The sequence below is a fragment of the Schistocerca serialis genome, chromosome 2, assembly GCF_023864345.2.
Source record: "Schistocerca serialis cubense isolate TAMUIC-IGC-003099 chromosome 2, iqSchSeri2.2, whole genome shotgun sequence".
In the NCBI taxonomy this organism is placed as follows: Eukaryota; Metazoa; Arthropoda; class Insecta; order Orthoptera; family Acrididae; genus Schistocerca; species Schistocerca serialis.
The window spans coordinates 576,090,815-576,111,928 of NC_064639.1; the positions used below are offsets into that span (position 1 = coordinate 576,090,815).

General features: G+C 40.4%; 1 protein-coding gene across 1 annotated transcript in view; it reads right to left on the reverse strand.

The window, feature by feature from the left end:
- LOC126455635 (protein takeout-like) overlaps window positions 1-21,114 on the reverse strand; it is a 60,484-nt gene continuing 39,370 nt past the window's right edge. The window contains exons 4-6 of the mRNA XM_050091401.1: window positions 15,827-15,960; window positions 15,567-15,719; window positions 1-220 (exon numbers count right to left, since the gene is read on the reverse strand). Of these exons, the coding sequence (XP_049947358.1) occupies window positions 69-220; window positions 15,567-15,719; window positions 15,827-15,960 (439 nt within the window). The 3' untranslated portion in view covers window positions 1-68. The remainder of the gene's footprint in view (window positions 221-15,566; window positions 15,720-15,826; window positions 15,961-21,114) is intronic.

Below are 21,114 nucleotides of genomic sequence, written 5' to 3' on the forward strand. Positions count from 1 at the left end.
TAGAGGAGAACATTTTATTCATGCATGTACTTCAGTGTTTACAATGATGGCAGAGACTGATGTGGTATTTATGCAAGCAGGATCTCCTCGTAGGGTACTTTACTGGTGAAACTGGTGAGTATCCTTTCAACAACCTGCACAATTGTCTCCTCTATGGGTGCTCGAATCTCTTCCATCACAATTCGCCAGTTTTCATTGATGAACTTGTTCATTGCATCTCCTGTAAAAAAAAGATCAGCAATATGAGTTAATGGTGTTAAAACTACTGATGCTGAGGCTAATAGGTGGGTGGGAAACTTTCAGTCCTTCCAAATTGCAGGACAACTTTAATGATTCATGTGCTAGCATAGGTTGGGCTTCAATGCATGGTTAGAAACTGATATTCTTAATAATTTGTAAAACATCATTCTTTTAGGAATTGTTAATCATGGTGAAATTGAGAACGTGACACCATTTACCATGGTAACAACACACATACTTGATGATTCATGTAAACCAAGAGAAAGGGAACCAATCACCTGTATTGGACTGATGTATGAAGAATGAAAACACATAAAAGGAAACAATGTCCACACCAGCTTTTGAGCTCTTGGTGTACTTTTGCCGGGGGGAGAGGGGGGGGGGGGGGGAAGTGCAATAGCTGAAAAACTAGTTTCCTGTAAGTGTTTCTGTTCTCCACACACCAGTCCCCTATATGTGAATGGTTGCCTTCCATTATTTTACGTATTGCTTCATCCAGGAATTTGTAGTATAGTTACTTGATCATTTCCTTTTTCATTTTTTTTTTCGTACATTTATTAATTCTGTAATGTGGTAGCAGTGTGCTAGCTTAACACAGATACTGTGTACACAGCTCGCTCATGTTCAACAGTGTTCTTCCAGCTACTTCACTACAGTATTGCAGGATCTCAAAGATTGGCGAGGGGATGCTGAAGCAGATTTGATATTTGACTGAAGACTTTCAATTTTGGTGATTTCTGTTGACTGAGGACTGGACCAATACTGATAAACTGCTTATTTATAGAATAATGCCTGAAGTGGAAAACAGATTTTGCATACGTTAAACCATTTCACCTTACTTTAATTTCCTGTTATTAAATCCCTTAAGTGATAGCGCTGTATCTCATATTGAAAAATGTGCAGTTGATTTTGGTGCCAAATGCAACATATATATTGATACGTTGGAGCTATTTAACTAAGTAGCTATTTGAAAATTCCAAGTGAAAGAGCTGATGGAGAGCACTCACATTCCTTCCTATTTGGATATTTTGAAAGCTGTTTTCAAAATGTTGGTTAGAATGTGTATTGAATTATTGAAACAGTGTTGAAGACATTCATGACAATGGCAGTGACTGCAGAATGTTTTGAAAGCAGTTCCTGTGAATTAAAGATAATAAATAACTACTTAAGGTTGAATATAAGTGAAAGAGTGTCAACTTAGGTATGTTATCAACAGAATATGACGCACCTGTTAAGCTTGACTTCAGTGACATAATCAATGAATTGAGTTTGCTGAAAGCAAGGAAATTCAAAGTAAAATTATAATAACACCACCATTCCTGGAAAGTGATAGTTTCTCAACTATTCATTGTAATGCTTTTTCCTTAATTTATAATTGGTAATTTACACTATTTATCATTTATGAGGTACAAATAAAATGTTTTCTTTATTATAGATCATACAAAAAACAATTTACAGCAGCTCTAAACATGTTTTTCTTTTATATTTTAGTAAGTTTATACAAATCGTAATTCATTTGCTACAGTGACACATTGTTGTGTGAAGTATTTCGTATAAATATAGTTCATTTAAGTAATATTTTTCATTTATGCTTCATTTCTGTTATACCTATGAACAATACAAAAAGTTGCTAAATCTGTGCAGCAAAACATTTAGAAAGATATTTTACATGTAGGAGGTAGGGAAACAGGATCACCTCAGTACTACTCTGTCCTTCAATTTCTATCTTCATACAGGTCCTTGAAACTTTTTAGGTAGAACTGTGCGGGATGGACAGAAACTATCTTCAAATGTCTGCCATTCCAGGTTTCAGCATTTCTGCAACACTCTCCCATTAATCAAAGAAACCTGTGACCATTCTTGCTTTCCATATTTATATACATTGAATATCCCCTGTCAAACCTAGTTAGTATAGATGGCAAACATTTGAACAATATCCTAGGATGTTGCTGTTGTAGAATGACTGCTTTTTCTCAGGATCCTGTCAGTGAACTGAAGTCTACTGCCTGCTTTACCTATAACTCAAACGTATTTGATCATTCTGTTTCATATCTCCACAAATAGTTAGGCCCAGGTATATATAAGTATATTAGCTGACTAATTCTAATTTAATTCTTTGATATTGTAGTTATAGTATACTATATTTTCATATTATGTAAAATGCACAGTTTTACATTTTTGATCATGTAAAGCAACTTGGCAATTTTTGCACAACTTCGAAATCTTGTAAAGATCTGACAGAATATTTGTGTAGATTTTTCAGATGGTACTTAACTATAGATGACTGCACCATCTGTAAAAGAGAGAAAAAGGGGGGAGTGGGGAGAGACTGTGGTAACTCTTAACGTTATCTAGCTGGCCATTAATGTATACATGTACAGCAAGTGTCCCAACCCAATTTCCTGGCACATGCCTAAAGTTACTTCTACACTTGTCTATAACTCCATGCTTTGTCTTCCCCGCGAAGAAAACCTCAGTCCCATCACAAATTTTGCTTGATATCCCATATGGTCACACTTTCATTAAAAATGTTGGTGTGGTATCCAGTCATAAGTTTTCTTATCTCAAGAAATACTGCATCTATCTGTATGTCTTCCAGGATGTCATGAGAGAAAAGTGCGAGTTAGGTTTTGCATGACTGTTGGTTTTTGTATAACTGTCAATGGTCATTCAGTTCGATGTAGTTCATTATTTTCAAAGTCAGAATATGTTCTAAGATTCTAATATTGAACAGCAGTTTTGTGGATCACTTCCGGTACACTTCTTATAAACAGATGTGACCTGTTCTTTCTTCCAACTATAAGTCACAGTCAGTCAGTGCTTTTGCAGCTGTATCACTCACCTTTGCAGAAATGTGAAAATAAACAGTGACAGGTCTTCTGTGCCTTTCTTTTTAAAAGAGTGTTTGACAATGGAGTACTTCACTTTGCTACCCTCAATTGTGGTTCGTGAGTCAGCCAGAAGTGTTTGAGTATTACATTTTAAGCCATTAACAGCCTTGACCAATATTTCTTTAGTTTTGTGAGAGGTCTTTCAATAACATTCTTCTACAGTAGTTCTTGAAAGGTTTAGATATTATTCTTTTGACAGCCAAATGCTTGTCATTTAGCATATCTGTATCTGTAGCCCTACACTTTGTTTTACACATGTTCTGCAATAGTCACTGTTTACGGAGAAGCTTCTTTGCAGAGACTGTATGCCCTGAAGGATCTCTCCCATCATAAACTGTTCTAAAATGTTCATACGTATCCAGTGTTTGGTGTACTATTTTTGTAAACTTAGTTCCTCTACTTGTTCATGCTGAAAGGTAAAAGTATTAATTTTCTCCTTGTGATACAACACTGTAACCTCTTTATCTACTTTACTGAGCATGTAAATCCATCTACTTGTTATAAATTCCAGTTGTGTTTTGGTGATAATTGTTGCTACAACTGCATCATGGTCACTTATTCCAGTTTCAATGTGGACATCCTTAAACAGATCAGGTCAGCTTGATGCCATTAGATCTGATATATTTCCATAATTAATGGCCTCCCAAAGTATGTGTTCTCAGTAGTTGTCATAAAAAAAAAAAAAACATTTAGTTTCGTATCATGGGATGTCCTGTCATACCCACCACACATTATCTTCGTCAACAACAACAACACCTACGACAATACACTTAACAGTATGTCTCTATTTTCCCCAGTGTTCAGCTTTGTGGAGTAGCTGGCCCCATGTTTGGTGGGTCTTCTCTTTTATCTGATGTATCCATCTTCTCAGTGGCCGTCCCTGTAATCTTCTTCCTTCGACTTCGCCTTGGATGATCATCCTTTCCAAGTCATCCCCCTCTTGTTGAATTATATGGTGAAAGAACTGCAGGATTTACAGAAAACAAATACTGGATAACCTCTTCTCCACTCTCGATTCTTGAAGGATTAATTTGTTGGTTTGTTTGTCAGCAACCTCATATATGTCCACATCTCAAAAGCATCAATTCTTTTGCAGTCCCCTTCAGTTACTGTCCATGTTTCAGCACCCTAAAAGAAAACTGGAAACACTATAGATTTCAGCTCTGTCAATTTCGTATGTATAATTAATACTCAGTCTTCCCAAATCACTCTCAGCTTCAATGCAGCATCCCTACAGAACAATTCTTCATCTTATTTCCTGGGTAGAAACCCACACTCTTTCTGAACCACTGAGGCCAGGCAGACGAAGTGATAAACTTCTTCATATTCTGATCGTTCATCAGTAGCTGGTAGTGACTCACCTCTATCAATTATTATGATCTTGATTTTTTTCGTATTAACTGAAAAACCAAGTTTCTTACTTTCTGTCTCAGCTCTATTCAGTATTTCTTTCATTTCCAATTGTTATTCTGTGCACAGTGTGCTGTCATCAGCAAATCGTAAATTGCTGATTCTTTGTCATCCAGTTTGGATTCTGCCAGTACAGACATGAACATTTTTTCTCTTAACATATTCCCCATGGATGTTAAATAGAACTGGTGATGGAATACACCCCTCTCGGACTTCTTTTCGTGCTTTAAAAGTAGTTGAAATAGTTTCATCTAGTCTGATTATTGCCTTACTATCAGATGTCTGAGGACACCTTGGAGTCACCTACAGTTGTCATTATCTGGACTGCATGGGTAGTTGACTAATGTAAAAAAAAATCCTTTATGTGTGTACCTCACACAGAATGTTAGTAGTCCCTGATCCATTTGGGAAGACCATACAGTTCTCAACCCTGTAGTGCAAGTCATGAAAGTGACAGCTATGCAGGTCACAGAATCTTCAAAGTCTCCGGTTCAGGCCTTCCAAAGAACTCAGAAATAGAGGTCACCAGGGGTGGCTTCTGAGACAGTGCCACTGTGCAGTGGCACCACTTTTATAAAAAAGAAAGAAAGAGAAATCTATCCAAACTGTGCATAAAACATTGTTTCGGAGTATGTGTTTTCTGATCTGAAGAGGCGCGTTTCATCGCGCGCTCTCTTGGGGTAGTTTTCTGAAGCTTGGAGCCAACTGCAGATTGGCATCATTTGCCCTCATAAAGTTCTGTGTGAAAGGCTCAGCCGTTGGTTTCTACATGCTTCTTATGGCAGAGATGGAGCCATAGCTACTCTGACTCAGAGCTTTACATTCCTTCTGCCAGAGAGCAGTTAAGTGCAGAAACTACAGAAACATGATCTGCCATCTAGCAATCCTGTTAGAATACATTGGGGCGCAGATTTCTTGTAATCCAGTTTTACAGTCTTTCTGCAAGTTAATGCTAATGCATTCCTGAATGCTAATTAATGTTTAATTAAATTGAGTACAGAAATAATACACTTAAATAGTGTTATAAATAACAATATGTAATTTGAATATGTGATCAAAAGTATCCAGACACCCCCAAAAACATAGGTTTTTCATATTAGGTGCATTGTGATACCACCTGCCAGGTACTCCATATCAGTGGCTTCAGTAGTAATTAGACATTGTGAGAGAGCAGAATGGGGTGCTCCGCCGAACTCACCGACTTTGAACGTGGTCAGGTGATTGTGTGTCACTTCTGTCATACGTGTGTACGGGAGATTTCCACACTCCTAAACATTGCTAGGTCCACTGCTTCCGATGTGATAGTGAAGTGGGAATGTGAAGGGACACGTACATCACAAAAGCATACAGGCTGAAGAAAACAACGCTGTGTTTTGTTTTCCTTGTGTGTTTTTTGGGGTTGAAGTTCATTGGTGTAAGACCAGAAGTACTGATACTGGACATATATGGTCTAAAATGAAAGTACAGGAAATTTCAAAGTGACACACGAATAATGTGCTTAGTCTTTTATAGCTAGGCAAAACCAACATTCAGCAGAAATCAGATTCATCATATAGACAAACAATTGACAGCTACAACAAATGTGTAGAAAAGAATAGATGTATATTGAATTTCATTGTAAAATGTAATCGGTTCTGTGGTGTTTTGGAACTGGCTCTCAGGGGCCACAATGAATCTGATGGGCTCAAAATATGGGGGTTTTATGAGAGCTTGTTCAGTTCATCGCGGAACAGGATAAAGATCTTAAAGTTCATCCCATTCAAGCATCAATGTTCAAAAGCATTTGTAAGACTGTTCAGAACGAATTAGAGCAATGCACATTGGAATTGTACCATGATGAAGTTAGTCAAGAAATAAAACGTACCAATTATGTTGCAATAATCGCGGATTAAAGCATAGATGTGTCCTGCAAATTTCAGTTGTGGACTTGTTTGAGTTATGTTACATTGTGATCATGAAATAAAGAAAACTTCCATAGTACAAGCTGGTCAGTGATCGAAAATAAGGGGAAATATTGCACTAATCCCGTAATGCTTTCTCTGAGAATTACTTTGAACAATTAGCCCATGAGCCCACACGATTTGTAAAAGATTACGAAAACACACTTGACCTCTTAGCTACAAATAATCCTGATCTAATAGAGAGCGTCATGACGGATACGGGGAATAGTGAACACAAGGTCATTGTAACGAGGCTCAAAACCATATCAACCAAAACCACTAAAAATAAACACAAAATATATCTATTCAAAACAGCAGATAAAAATATTCTTGATGCCTTCCTAACAGTGTGTCTCCATCCTTTCCAAGCTAATTTTGTAAGTGTAAACTAGATATGGCTCAAATTCAAAGATACATTATCGACAGCAATAGATGGGTTCATATCGCATAAGTTAATAAGAGACGGGACTGATCCACCATGGTACACAAAACACGTCAGAACACTGTTGCAGAAGCAACGAAAAAATCATGTCAAATTCGGAACAACGCAAAATCCCAAAGACTGACTAAGTTTCACGGAAGCTCGAAATTTAGTGCGGACGTCAATGCGAGAAGCTTTTAATAGTTTCCACAATGAAACATTGTCTCAAAATATGGAAGAAAACCCAAAGAGTCTGGTTGTATGTAAAGTACACTGGTGGCAAAAAACAGTCAATACCGTCACTGCGCGATAGCTACGGAAATGTTACCGATGATGGTGCCACTAAAGCGTAGTTACTAAACACAGTTTTCCGTAATTCCTTCACGAAAGAAGACGAAGTAAATATTCCAAAATTCGAAACCAGAACAGCTGTTAGCATGAGTGACATAAAAGTAGATATCTTAGGTGTTGCGAAACAACTCAAATCACTTAAGAAAGGCAAGTCTTCCAGTCCAGATGGTATACCAATTAGGTTCCTTTCAGAGTATGCAGACACAATAGCGCCTTTCTTAGAATTCATATACAACCACTCACTTGACGAAAGGTCTGCTCCTAAAGACTGGAAAGTAGCACAGGTCACACCAATATTCAAGATAGGAAATAGGAGTAACCTATTGGATTACAAATCCATATCACTGACCTCAATTTGCAGCAGGATTTTGGAGCATATATTGAACTCGAACATTATGAATCACCTTTAAGAAAATGACTCATTGATACATAAACCAACACGGATTCACAAAATATCGTTCTTGTGCAACACAGCTAGCTCTTTATTCCCATGAAGTAATGAGTGCTGTCGACAAGGGATCTCAGATCGATTCCATATTCCTAGATTTCCAGAAGGCTTTTGATACCGTTCTTCACAAGCGACGATTAATCAAATTGCGTGCATATGGAGTATCGTCTCAGTTGTGTGGCTAGATTCGTGATTTCCTCTCAGAGAGGTCACAGTTCGTAGTGATAGACAGTAAATCATTGAGTAGAATTGAAGCGATATCTGGCGTTCCGCAAGGTAGTGTCGTGGGCCCTCTGCCGTTTCTGATTTACATAAATGATCAAAGTGATGATCTGAGCAGCCCCCTTAGATTGTTTGCAGATGACGCTGTAATTTACCGTCTAGAAAATCATCAGAGGATCAATTCCAATTACAAAATGATCTAGAGAGAATATCTGTATGGTGCGAAAAGTGGCAATTGGCACTAAACAAAGAAAAGTGCGAGGTCATCCACATGGGTACTAAAAGAAATCCAATAAATTTACATCGCACAAATCTAAGGGCTCTCAATTCGGCTAAATACCTAGGAATTACAATTCCGAGCAACTTAAATTGGAAAGACCATATAAACAATATTGTGGGGAAGGCGAAACAAAGACTGCGCTTTGTTGGCAGAACACTTGGAAGATGTGACAAACCCACTAAAGAGACAGCCTACATTACACTTGTCCGTCCTCTTGACGGAGGACATCAAAAAAGTGCAAAGAAGGGAAGCTCGTTTAGTGTTATCGTGCAATAGGGGTGAGACTGTCACTGATATGATACGCGAGTTGGGGTGGCAGTTACTGAAACAAAGGCGGTTTTCTTTGCGGCGAGATCTATTTACGAAATTTCGATCACCAACTTTGTCTTCCGAATGCGAAAATATTTTGTTGACACCCACTTACGTAGGGAGAAATGATCATCATTATAAAATAAGAGAAATCAGAGCTCGAACGGAAAGATTTAGGTGTTCCCTTTTCCCACGCGCTATTCGAGAGTGGAATGGTAGAGACGTAGTATGAAAATGGTTCGTGAATCCTCTGCCAGGCACTTAAGTGTGAATTGCAGAGTAACCATGTAGATGTAGATGTAATTACAGGGTGACTAAAAAGGTTCGCCACAACTTCAATGTGTTATAGCACCCAAATTAATTGAGATATTCTCACAATATTTGATTTGTGACAGACAAACGCTGTTTTCAGAATGAGATTTTCATTCTGCAGCGGAATATGCGCTGATATGAAACTTCCTGGCAGATTAAAAGTGTGTACTGGACCTAGACTCGAACTCGGGACCTTTGCTTTCTGCAGGCAAGTGCTCTACCATCTGAGCTACCCAAGCACGACTCACGACCCGTCCTCACAGCTTCAATTCCGCCAGTACCTCGTCTCCTACTTTACAAACTTCACAGAAGCTCTTCTGTGAACCAGGCAGCACTATCACTCCTGGAAGAAAGGATATTGCGGAGACATGGCACAGTCACAGCCAGGGAGATATTTCCAGGATGAGATTTTCACTCTGTAGCGGAGTGTGCGCTGATATGAAACTTCCTGGCAGTCTCGGTCCGGCACATAGTTTTAATCTGCCAGGAAGTTTCATGTCAGCGCACCCTCCGCTGCAGAGTGAAAATCTCATTCTGGAAACATCCCCCAGGTTGTGGCTAAGCCTTGTCGCCGCAATATCCTTTCTTCCGGGAGTGCTCATTCTGCCTGGTTTGCAGAAGAGCTTCTGTGAAGTTTGGAAGGTAGGAGACGAGGTACTGGCGGAATTGAAACTGTGAGGACGGGTCGTGAGTCGTGCTTGGGTAGCTCAGATAGTAGAGCACTTGCCCGCAGTAGGCAAAGGTCCCGAGTTCGAGTCTCGGTCCGGCACACAGCTTTAGTCTGCCAGGAAGTTGCAAACTCTGTTTTGTTTGTGTGTTTCTTAGGTTGCCGTGAGTGAAGCACAATGATAATGGTTCACGAAAAGACTCAGCGTGTGGAATGGTCTATTCAGACCAAATCGGACATGCACGTTCAAAGGAACTTCGAAACATGGCATAGAAAGCACTCATCCTTGCAGATGTTGACACACAGGCTGTACAGGAATTTCATGCAGAGAGGAAGTGTTGACGTGAAGGATCATACTGGGTGACCTAGAACAAGTTATGCTCTCGCAGAACAGTTGCAGTGAATTTTCAGCGTTAATCGCAGAAGCCTGTTTCGAGGGCATCGCAGGAGCTACGAATCCCTAGGGTGACCATGCGCCGGATCCTTTGGAAATGTTAACAGATGTATCCATACCAACTACAGCTGTTACGTGCATTGAAACCAGACGACAAGCCACAACATATGCTATTTGCTGTTAGTGTTCTTCACCGTTTGGAGATGGATGGAAATAATCTGAACAACCTGGTATTTTGTAATGAAGCGACATTCCACATTTGTCGTAAGGTAAACAAATATAGTATTCACATCTGGAGCGCAACCAAATCATATAATGTGACGGAAGAACTATGTAAGAGCCCAAAAGTAAACGTGTTGAGTTGTTTGATGGTTGACAGTATTGTGGGTAAATTGTTTTCCTCAGAAAACAACAGTTAATTCTGACAAGGTCCTTGATATGCCAGAGCTGTTTGGGAAGATCTGGCAGACTGCCAAGACATACAGTCTCCAACAAGATGGTGCACTGCCACATTGGGCTCTGACTTTGCGAAATGCTCTAGACCAGGCACTTCCAGATTGGTGGATAGGCACGGATGGTCCCATTTTCTGGTCTCCAAGGTCGTCTGACATTGCACCAATGGACTTCTTTCTGTGGGGGTATGCTAAGGACAGAGTCTCCTTAACCCTTGTCATCCACGTCAATGATTTAAACAACCGAATTGTTGCTGCCATTGTCAAAGTTGATGCAGATATGTTGTGCCAGATGTGATTAGAGCTGGAATACAGACTGGATGGTGTGTGTGCCACCAGAGGCGCACTTGTTGAAATTGATCGAATTGCATAAAAACGTTTTGAGACAGTGTGTCGCATAAGCCGAACATGGCCCAAGTACCTTAATTAGTTTGGGTGCTATACCGTATTCAAACTATGCCGTACCTTTTGAGACACCCTCTTGCTACTAAAGTTAATGGAATACACTGCTATAACTCACAACATCGGTTTACTGTAAAAGAAGCTTTGCACAAAAATTGAAAGATACCGAAACTTCTCAAAAATATAACTAATTTCGCAGATGTATTCTGAAATTAGGAGGAACGATTATTTGAACAAGGAGACAACTGCAGAAAATTATAGAAAACAGAAGCATAGTTTGTAGCTAACAAGAGGTGCTAATTTTACACGTCACTTGCAATCGTTTCAGATACACGATTTATCACAAATACAGTTTTTAATACAATCGATGAAAGATATAAGGAAACGACAAGAAAATTTTAGAATTTCGAATGAATTTCCCGCTCGTACAAGAAGGAAAAATAAGAGTCGTGTTATCTATATTTAGCTAAGGCTACGAAATACACCAATTTTGTACGTAGGTGGTTTAGTGACAACTTCTACGGTAGCTTACGGAAGATGAAGACTGTATCGTTGGTAGTCATTTTGTGCCATTCAAAGCCGGCCGAGGTGGCCGAGCGGTTCTAGGCGCTACAGTCTGGAACTGCGCGACCGCTACGGTCGCTGGTTCGAATCCTGCCTCGGGCATAGGTGTGTGTGATGTCCTTAGGTTAGTTAGGTTTAAGTAGTTCTAAGTTCTAGGGGACTGATGACCTCAGAAATTAAGTCCCATAGTGCTCAGAGCTCTTTTTTTTTTTTTTTTTTTTTTAAGCATCGAAAATCAGAGAGCACAACAAAGCATATCTTCTATTTGGTGGCGGATGACAAGTATTAAAGTGTCTTAAACATAATTTAGGCTAGAACATAACTATTAAATCACTGTTTAAAACTGCACTCATTTCTAACGCATTATAGATTTGTGTATCAGAAACTTGGATAATGGTTTCATTGCTCGAGATATTTAAGTATGGAAAGGCGAGTTCTACAGTGTGAATCGCCTAAGACTTGATCGGAAATACTGCGGGAATAGAAAATGCTAACGGTGTGCGCTTTTTACAGAAAGGATTGGTAGTCAGGGGCTCGTATTGTTAGCCTATGAACAGTGGGTGATAATACTTAGAAAAGTGTACTTTTTGTGCAGACATAGACTTCTTTAAATGGAACTGCCTAATGACATTAACAAACTAAAGGTATGGTAAATTAGAATGTCAATGATGTTTGTTACAGGATTCTAGTGACAGTCGTTTACAAGGTATCGTAGTTTGAGAGGTTCCAATGCTGAAACTTGGCCATACCTGTGGTAGCACTCACTAAAAAACAGTATAAGTGAATACACTAGTTATGTGGATTCCGACCACTGACGAAACAACTGACCGTCACAGGTTGCGCTGAAAATGTCCAGTGACAGCAACAGTACACGCTTCCAGTCTGGTAGGAAACGACTGCTGCACACGTGCTAGCGTTTCAGAGGAGATATCCGAGCAGGCTGCAGTAATAAGTCGTTGCATATCATCGGATGTAGTTGGTAGGGCCTTGTAGACAGCATCTTTCAGCTTTCCCCACAAAAAAGTCTACAGGCGTAAAATCTGGGGAACGGGCCGGCCAAAGTTCAGGTCTCCTGCTTCCGATCCCCCATCTATTTGGAAACAATTCATAAGACATGCTGTGGTGCTCCGTGCACTATGGGCTGGACAACTGTCATGTTGGTACCTCAGGTTCCTCCTAATCTGTAGAGGAACGTGGAAGATAGTGTATTAGGAGGCTGCAATACTTATGCGCGTTAAGTGTTCCGTCTATGAAAAACGGCCCTATGAGCTTATGGTTCACTATCCCACACCACACATTTACACTCTATAGACGTTCCATCAGACGAAGCCAACGGGGATTATCAACAGACCAATAGTGCATGGTTTGGCGGTTTACCTCGCCATAACTGGTAAACGTGAATTCATCACTGAACAAGCTACATGTTACTTCTGGAGTATCCTGTCTTAATGCCTTTGTGTAGAAGTTAAACCGATTCTCATAATCGTTTCCATGCAGCTTAAAATGTTCAAATGTGTGCGAGTTCTTAAGGGACCAAACTGCAGAGGTCAGCGGTCCCTAGACTTACACACTACTTCCTAAACTAACCTATGCTAAGAACAACACAGGGCGCTTGCCTGAGCCACGCCACTTCCTCATGCGACTGCGTGGGAGCTAACATGCGGATGAACTGCAACAGCAGGAAGAACCTTTATTTCGCCCCTCTTCTTTCGTCACTTGTTTTCTTCTGTTACGTTGTCTAGGTCCTACACTACCATTTTTAAGTAACTGGGTGAAGAAGTTGATAAATAAATGCCGAGATGGTTGACGTCTATATCCTGCAGCATACACCGTACAAGAACAAACTGCATTCTTACTATACTCTCCGTACAACATGAGCATGTCAGCTTTCTATGCATTGGTAAATCCCATCGTCCCCAAACGACCTACTGCATGGACTGTCGTATCTGACTGACTACCAAGTCACAATGCACTCAAGGAACAAAACAAGTTCGCTGTAAGCAAAAATAACATTATCATACCTAGCAACTACGCAGGCTGAATAGCACAAAGAAGTGTCGGTGTGGAAACTTAAAAAAAAAAAAGATATCTCGTAAACTACTCGCTATAGAATCCTGCAACAAACACCACTGACATTATTATTTACCCTACTTTTAGTTGTTAATATGAATTGGGGTTGCTCATTTTTAAAAAGTATGTTTGCACAAAAAATACACTTTCTAAGTATTATTAAAAAGTTTATTGGCAAACATACGAGCCCTTGACTACCAATCCATTCTGTGAAAACCACACACAAACAGCACTTTCCATTTCCGCAATATTTGAGGTGCCCGTTTTAAGTGATTCACGCTGTATATTCTTAAACTATATTGAAATGGGTTCTTCACTGTGCCCCAGTGAAGCATTTTGATATGAAGGCGTTTGTGAAAATCTTTTTAAGGCCTGTGCTAATGCATACCTACTACATGAGTCCAACAGTTTGTAGTTTGTCTACGCTCAAAATGCACTTCTGCTGGCAAGAAAGGAAGTCTGTATAGCTTGCGTAAGACATAATGACGTAAGGAAAAAATCGGGATAAATTGGAAAACACGATGAATCACATTTGAATGAATAGTGGCGTCTATTTGGCCTCGAAATGCTAATGAAAAAAAACGAGTGATGATTATTAACACAGTGAACATGGCCTTAGAAGTCAGTGAGAAATTCCATTTGGAATATGAATTGTGGCACTTAAAGAAAACCTTGATAAAAAATGTTGAAGTAAGCACACCTGACAAAATACTAGCCAACCCCCTTACAACAGTACACAAATAGTCGCTTTGGAGCGCTGTAAATGGCGTAGAACTTGTTCTAGGAGGTCATGTGACATTTCACAGCTGACTAAGTCATTGTAGTGAAGTGACGTTTATTTCCAGTCGGTTGTATGCAGTCTATGTAGTAAGAAGGGTCGCTGTGAAGACCTGACAGAAGAGACTAGCAGATAGCGAAGTTGGAAGTGCCCATGACCACACTGTGAATGAAGTTGCCCGATTCGTTAGAGTACCGACGTGGGCTGTCCAACGTTTAGTACAAGGAAACCAGCCATGTAATACGGTGCAAAAGCAGTGGAGATGTATACAACGCCTTGGAAATGATAAATAATCGGTATCAAACCCAACAGAGAGACCTGCTGTCAGTGAAAGGAGGCCCATCTGAACCAGTTCCCAAACGAACGTTGCGAAGGAAACTGCTTGCAATGGACATGTGGAGTCGGAGTCTTCGCAAAAGGCCATTGCTCCACGCCTTCTGTGGGCCAAACAACACAGAAACTGGTTGCATCTAGTGTGGTCCGAGGAGTCGAGATTTTGCCTCTTTTCAAATGACGCAAAGCGTGGAGTGGACCGATGGCCCAACGAGACATTTAATCTGTAGTGTATGGAAGGTGTAGTGCATACCACAGATGATTCTGTAATGTTTTGGGGTGATTTTCGTTCACTGACTAGGTCTTACTCATTCAGGTTAACGTGAACACGTACCAAGACGTTTATCTCAACATTCTCGGCGTTGTCCTATCTTCTACAACTTTATGACGAATACACTGTGGGCACTCACGTCAGCCGAGACGATAACAGTCATGTTCACAGGGCTGCAGACATAGTTTCTGGTTCGATGAAGGCTTAAGTATCCTATCACTGCTCGACTGGGCCACCAAATCACTCGGTGTTAATCCCATGTACAATGCCCGAGACCGTTTGGAACACCGGCTCAAATGCAGCAAACAGCATCCCCGCAATTTGATAGCTGTTGGGGATCTAATCATCAATGAGCAGCTTTAGTTGAATACGGCATCCTTGAAGAAACTTGTAGACTCTCTCCCTCACAGAACCGAGACTATAATCCAGGGTGGAGCCTGAGACCTTGTGTCTTTAACTTCAGAGGTAATTGACGCCATGCATATCACTTTGAGAGAAACAAATGTGCACCGCAGCCATATAAAGAGTACAGTGATTGGAGTTAGTCTGTTGCAACAGTTAAGTGTTGCCTCTGATCGGTACGTAAGCAGACTGCTGCAACAACATTGCACATCATATGTTGCTCATCATTTCGAGGGGTGGAGATCAGGAATCCGTAAGACTTTTTGATAACAGATGCCGAAGCCACGTCAGAACTACTGCGCTGAAGGCCAAGGAGAACCTACACTGTGTTAATTAGGTGGTCATACTGAAGTGCTCATATAGTGTGTGTTTAAGGAGCTTAAGTTTCAAAACTGAGCGCGCAATTTACCCAATCTTTTGTCGCCGTTGAAGAGGTTGTCCAGGTGCGCACTGCCCCAGCCAGCAGTCAGCGTCAGTGAGTTGTTCTTACCCCTGATGTACTGCTTGCCATCAGCCTTCCTGACGAGGTCGTGTTGGAACGTGTAAGACACACGCACGTCGTCTGAAAAACGAAGGAAACACGGGGCTGCTTATTATCTCAGAAATCCGTGACGCCAAGAAACTACTTTTCTGAGTTTAGATGTAACTGCAGGACGGAGATTTACTTACCAAGGGTTATGTTTGCGTTTCCCTTTCCGGTGATGGGCAGTACCATTATCTTCCCCTTCACTACGTATTTTCCCAAAATTTCTATGTGCGGTACAGTAAGGTTGACAATCACGGTGTCCTTGGGAAGATCAAGGCTAAAATACAGAGTAAAAAAAATCGTTATTAGATTGTGAAGTTAAAAACAACTGCGAAATCAGATATTCGAAGGTCTTTTTAAGACTCAAACTACAGGGTGATTCAAAAAGAATACCACAACTTTAGGAATTTAAAACTTTGCAACGACAAAAGGCAGAGCTAAGCACTATCTGTCGGCGAATTAAGGGAGCTATAAAGTTTCATTTAGTTGTACATTTGTTCGCTTGAGGCGCTGTTGACTAGGCGTCAGCGTCAGTTGATGCTAAGATGGCGACCACTCAACAGAAAGCTTTTTGTGTTATTGAGTACGGCAGAAGTGAATCGACGACAGTTGTTCAGCGTGCATTTCGAACGAAGTATGGTGTTAAACCTCCTGATAGGTGGTGTATTAAACGTTGGTATAAACAGTTTACAGAGAATGGGTGTTTGTGCAAAGGGAAAAGTTCTGGACGGCCGAGAACGTGTGATGAAAATGTAGCACGCATCCAGCAAGCATTTGTTCGCAGCCCAGGAAAATCGACTCGCAGAGCTAGCAGAGAGCTGCAAATTCCACAATCAACTGTATGGAGAGTCCTACGAAAAAGGTTAGTTATGAAACCTTATCGTCTGAAATTGGTTCAAGCACTGTCTGCAGCTGATAAGATTAAAAGAATCGATTTCTGTGATTTTATCCTTGCTCAAATGGAAACAGATGAATCTTTCGTTTCAAAGATTGTGTTTAGTGATGAAGCAACTTTCCACACTAACGGGAAAGTCAACCGTCACAATGTCTGTATATGGGGCCCTGAGAATCCACGGGAAACAACTCAGTATGAACGTGACTCGCCTAAGGTGAACGTTTTCTGTGCCATTTCAGCCAATAAAGTTTTTGGTCCCTTTTTCTTCGAAGGTGCTACTGTAACTGGACTACAGTATCTGGAGATGTTAGAGAATTGGCTGTTCCCTCAGCTCGAACAAGAAGCACAACAATTCATATTTCAGCAGGATGGAGCGCCACCATATTGGCACTTATCTGTCCGTAACTACCTGAACGTCAACTACCCGAGGCGATGGATCGGCCGCCAGGAAGCCCGTGACAGAGCACTTCATCACTGGCCTCCAAGAAGCCCTGATCTTACCCCCTGCGATTTTTTCTTATGGGGGTATGTTAAGGATATGGTGTTTCGGCCACCTCTCCCAGCCACCATTGATGATTTGAAACGAGAAATAACAGCAGCTATCCAACCTGTTACGCCTGATATGCTACAGAGAGTGTGGAACGAGTTGGAGTATCGGGTTGATATTGCTCGTGTGTCTGGAGGGGGCCATATTGAACATCTCTGAACTTGGTTTTGAGTGAAAAAAAACCTTTTAAATACTCTTTGTAATGATGTATAACAGAAGGTTATATTATGATTCTTTCATTAAATACACATTTTTAAAGTTGTGGTATTCTTTTTGAATCACCCTGTATATCGAGAGCCTACTTTCTCATTGCGCTGAATAATTATGGAAGTTCGCAAATTACTTCATGTCCTGTAAACTACATGCATCTCAGCAGAGGTGCCTGAAATGGCAGGAGTATTATAACCGAAATAGGCTGTAGTTTGACTTCTCCTGTCACCAGAGTATGTACCTCTTCGATTCAGTCGACGTATCTAATTATTTGAGACGTATTACCAATAGTCAAGTATCCCTCCATTTCCCTGCCCACAGTAAACATGTCTCATGCTGTCACATGCTCTCTGTATCTCAGCATTTAGAAGACAGCGTTGTTTGTAAATTTGATGGTAAAAAATTCGTAAATGTAAATGGTCCATTATTTCACGTATCTGGCATTGTTATGCATAAGAGACATGTCCACGTTGTAAAGATCATTGCTTCCTCTCGTGTTTCTTAAGCTATTGTCTCGCTGTGGCAAAATTTGCTAATCACGGTCAGTCGTCCATTCGTGATTTGAACCATTTATTTTATTTTGTGTTTAATTCTTTAATCTGTCTGTATCTACAATAGGAAAGTAAAATTGTGTGTCCTTCCCGTCTGTGAACTGTGTGAATTTTGTTCAGTATGTCTTCATATTTTAACTGTTTGTTTTTTGCGTCTAGACTGGAAATCCCTCTAAAAATACATTCCCGTTTACCACACAAACGGTTGTCAAAAAGCAAGTGGATTTGATCAGTGTCGCGCAAGTTTGCTTGCTGTGTGTTAAGCTAATGCATGTACATTACAGACTACTGGTATGCAATCTTTTTTCACAGTCGCTTATAGAGGACGTACGTAAGAAAGGTGTTAAGGTTCCATTACTGACTGCACTAACTCCTGCGTAAAAACTGGACAGAAATGCATTTAAACTTGATAGACAAACACTTTAAAGGCAAAATCTGGCTCTACTTAAAATTAGTGAAAGGACAGTAGGGCAGAGCTGTAAAACATCATATAAGTAACATATTATTCGCCGTATTTATTTATTTATTTATTCATTGCAGTCACAAAACGTGCCTTCTGTGTGTCTAAAACAGGATGTAGGAAACTATACAAGCAGTAGGCTACACCAAAAATTCTCTACTTAACAGTACACATTTTTATTGACTCTAATAATGTAATGTTAAGATATTAATTTATACAATATACTTACACATATAGAAAGAAACTATAATTATTTGGAAAGAATATAAAACAAAGATAAGTAATGAAATAGAAACAAAAAAAATGAGTATATTACGTTACTTCTCACGTATATTTCTCTAGCTGACCTTCGGATTGCAGTACCTACGCTGAGTGGAAAAACAGCCTACTTCCTACATCTATCTGAAACATTTAAAACTATAATTACAATGGGGACCCTCTAAGTTACCTTCAACGAACTTCGAATTGATTCCGACAAAGTGACGAACAAGAATATCTTCTCTCTTCCTTGTCCAGTACACTAAAATTTTCGAATGTCGCTTAACACCACGGAAAGCGGAAGCAAAAGAGTAATGCACAAAGAACATTATCGTTGCAGCTTAGTTGTGCTGTGAATTAATCCTCGTAAAAATCAGTTGTACAAGTATATAGTCTGCCTGGATTATGAAGCTGTAAAACTAACACTGGCAATTGGCGAGATAAAATGAGCGAACTGTTGTATCAGAATCGATAAAACACTAACGCCTGCGTGAAAAATGCACAGAAATGCATTTAAACTTGATAGACAAACACTTTAAAGGCAAAATATGGCTCAACTTAAAATTAGTGACATGGACGTAGGGCAGAACTGCAAAACACAATATAAGTAACCTTGTTGAAAGAAATAGCTGTCAGACTTCGCGAGTGTTCTGATTGTCCAACTGGTTCGCTGAGCGAGCTACTTCGACAAATGATTTTTAGGCGAGCTTTGTTAACAATGGAAGTAATCAACCTCAGTCCAAAATGCTGTGGTGCAAGTTCACAATAATTCGTGGCAGACCATTAACGGGACAAAACATGTAAATAAAACTGTTTTTACAATACTTTGCACATAAAATGCTGTTTTAATGAAATATACTTACGTCGAATGTATTTTTCACATATTCGAAAAAATACCGCCAGTCCAAAATGTTTCTGAGACTACGTTAATAAAATACAGAGGAAAGTTAAGATGGTGGGTTTAATGCTTCAGGTGTTCTACGCAGCCTCCCCCCTCCCCTCCACTCCCCTCCTCGCCGCCTGAGTACAATGCACAGGACCTTCATAAAACCATGTGAAACTGTCAGAAGAGTCCTTCAACTCGCGCTTCACATTGGCGTGAATGTCGGTTATGTCGCCAAAGCGTTTAGCCTTCATCTGAATTTCTGCACTTTGTCGTTTTGTGGTAGGTTCATGTCGTTAACACCAAGTATCGTCATTGTTTTTGTTCGGGAATCGAGGTATGTTCGCTAAGGAGTTGAACGCACATCCGTTGTTTGCAGTCATTAGTTCAAGACACCGCTGACGTCGCGTATATGCTAGGAATAAAATCAGTCAGGTAACTTTTTGGACTTAGGTTGTGCACACAGTTTTATGTCAACAACCTGTTATTTCCACTGCTTTAACAATATTGCACAATCGTGCGCTCAAAATTCGCTAAAGGTTAATTTCCCCCCAGACAAGCTTGGTGGAGCGATTGTAGAACCCATGACAGCGTGGGATGCGTATCATGTTCCGCCTGTGTTATTTGAACAAACCACCTCTGCAGACTACTTGTACTGACTAATTCGTAAGCTCCCGAGTATCGGCTGCAATCGGGCATAAGGTCTTGGTCCAAGGCATAATTCTCTGCCTAATGTTTCGTCTTCCAATGCTGGAGACATCATCAGAGGCTTTAGCGACTCAGAATGCAGTTACAGACTAACAAGGTCAGCAAGATGAACTGTTTACATGTATCCACTCAACGGTCGGTTCGTGCCGTCATCAAACCACAGCCTAAGTTGACGAAGGCTCGCTGACATACACTATGGAACCTGTTATGGAGAAAAGTTTGCACTGTTGTATTTGACACTAAGGCCCACAACTAGTTTAATTTCAATCCTTTTGAATTTTTATGGCCTTCTAGGGTCGTAATTACTAGATCTTATTAAACCGACAGTGTCAGGGAAACGAATTTCGTAGTTTCAAGGTCCTAGTGTATGATCTGATACTGCTGATTTATCCGTCCTGCCCAAGCGAGAACTGCTCTTGCGTCCCTTAAGGCGGGTGTTACTGCTTTTTGTGTTTCCTATGTACACCTGGTCACAAGTGCAAGGGATTTTGTGTACTTCTGCTGTGGCAAGCGACGGGTGTTCGGTTCAAATACTGGATGAGCACCGTTTTTTTCTGACTGCTTTGCTGATATGATCTGTGACAGATTTCAGAAATGGAAGGAACAATTTTCCTTTAATTGATTCTTTTTTATTAGAAGCTCTACATTCTAGACCTTTTAGGCTGTAATGCCCTATTTATCTCTTTGTCAGAGCGGTCGTTTCTTCTGAAGGCAATTCTTAAACTATCGAGCTCGCCCTCCAAGTTCTGTGAGACCCAAATTCTTTTAGTCCGGTCCACCAATGATTTTATCACTCCCCTTTTCTGCCTGGGATGGTGACTGGAATTTTTGTGCAGATAACTGTCCGTCTGATTGGGCTTTGTGTTGACTTTATGCCCTGAAGTGCCGTCACGTTTTCTAAGTACCTGAACGACCAAAA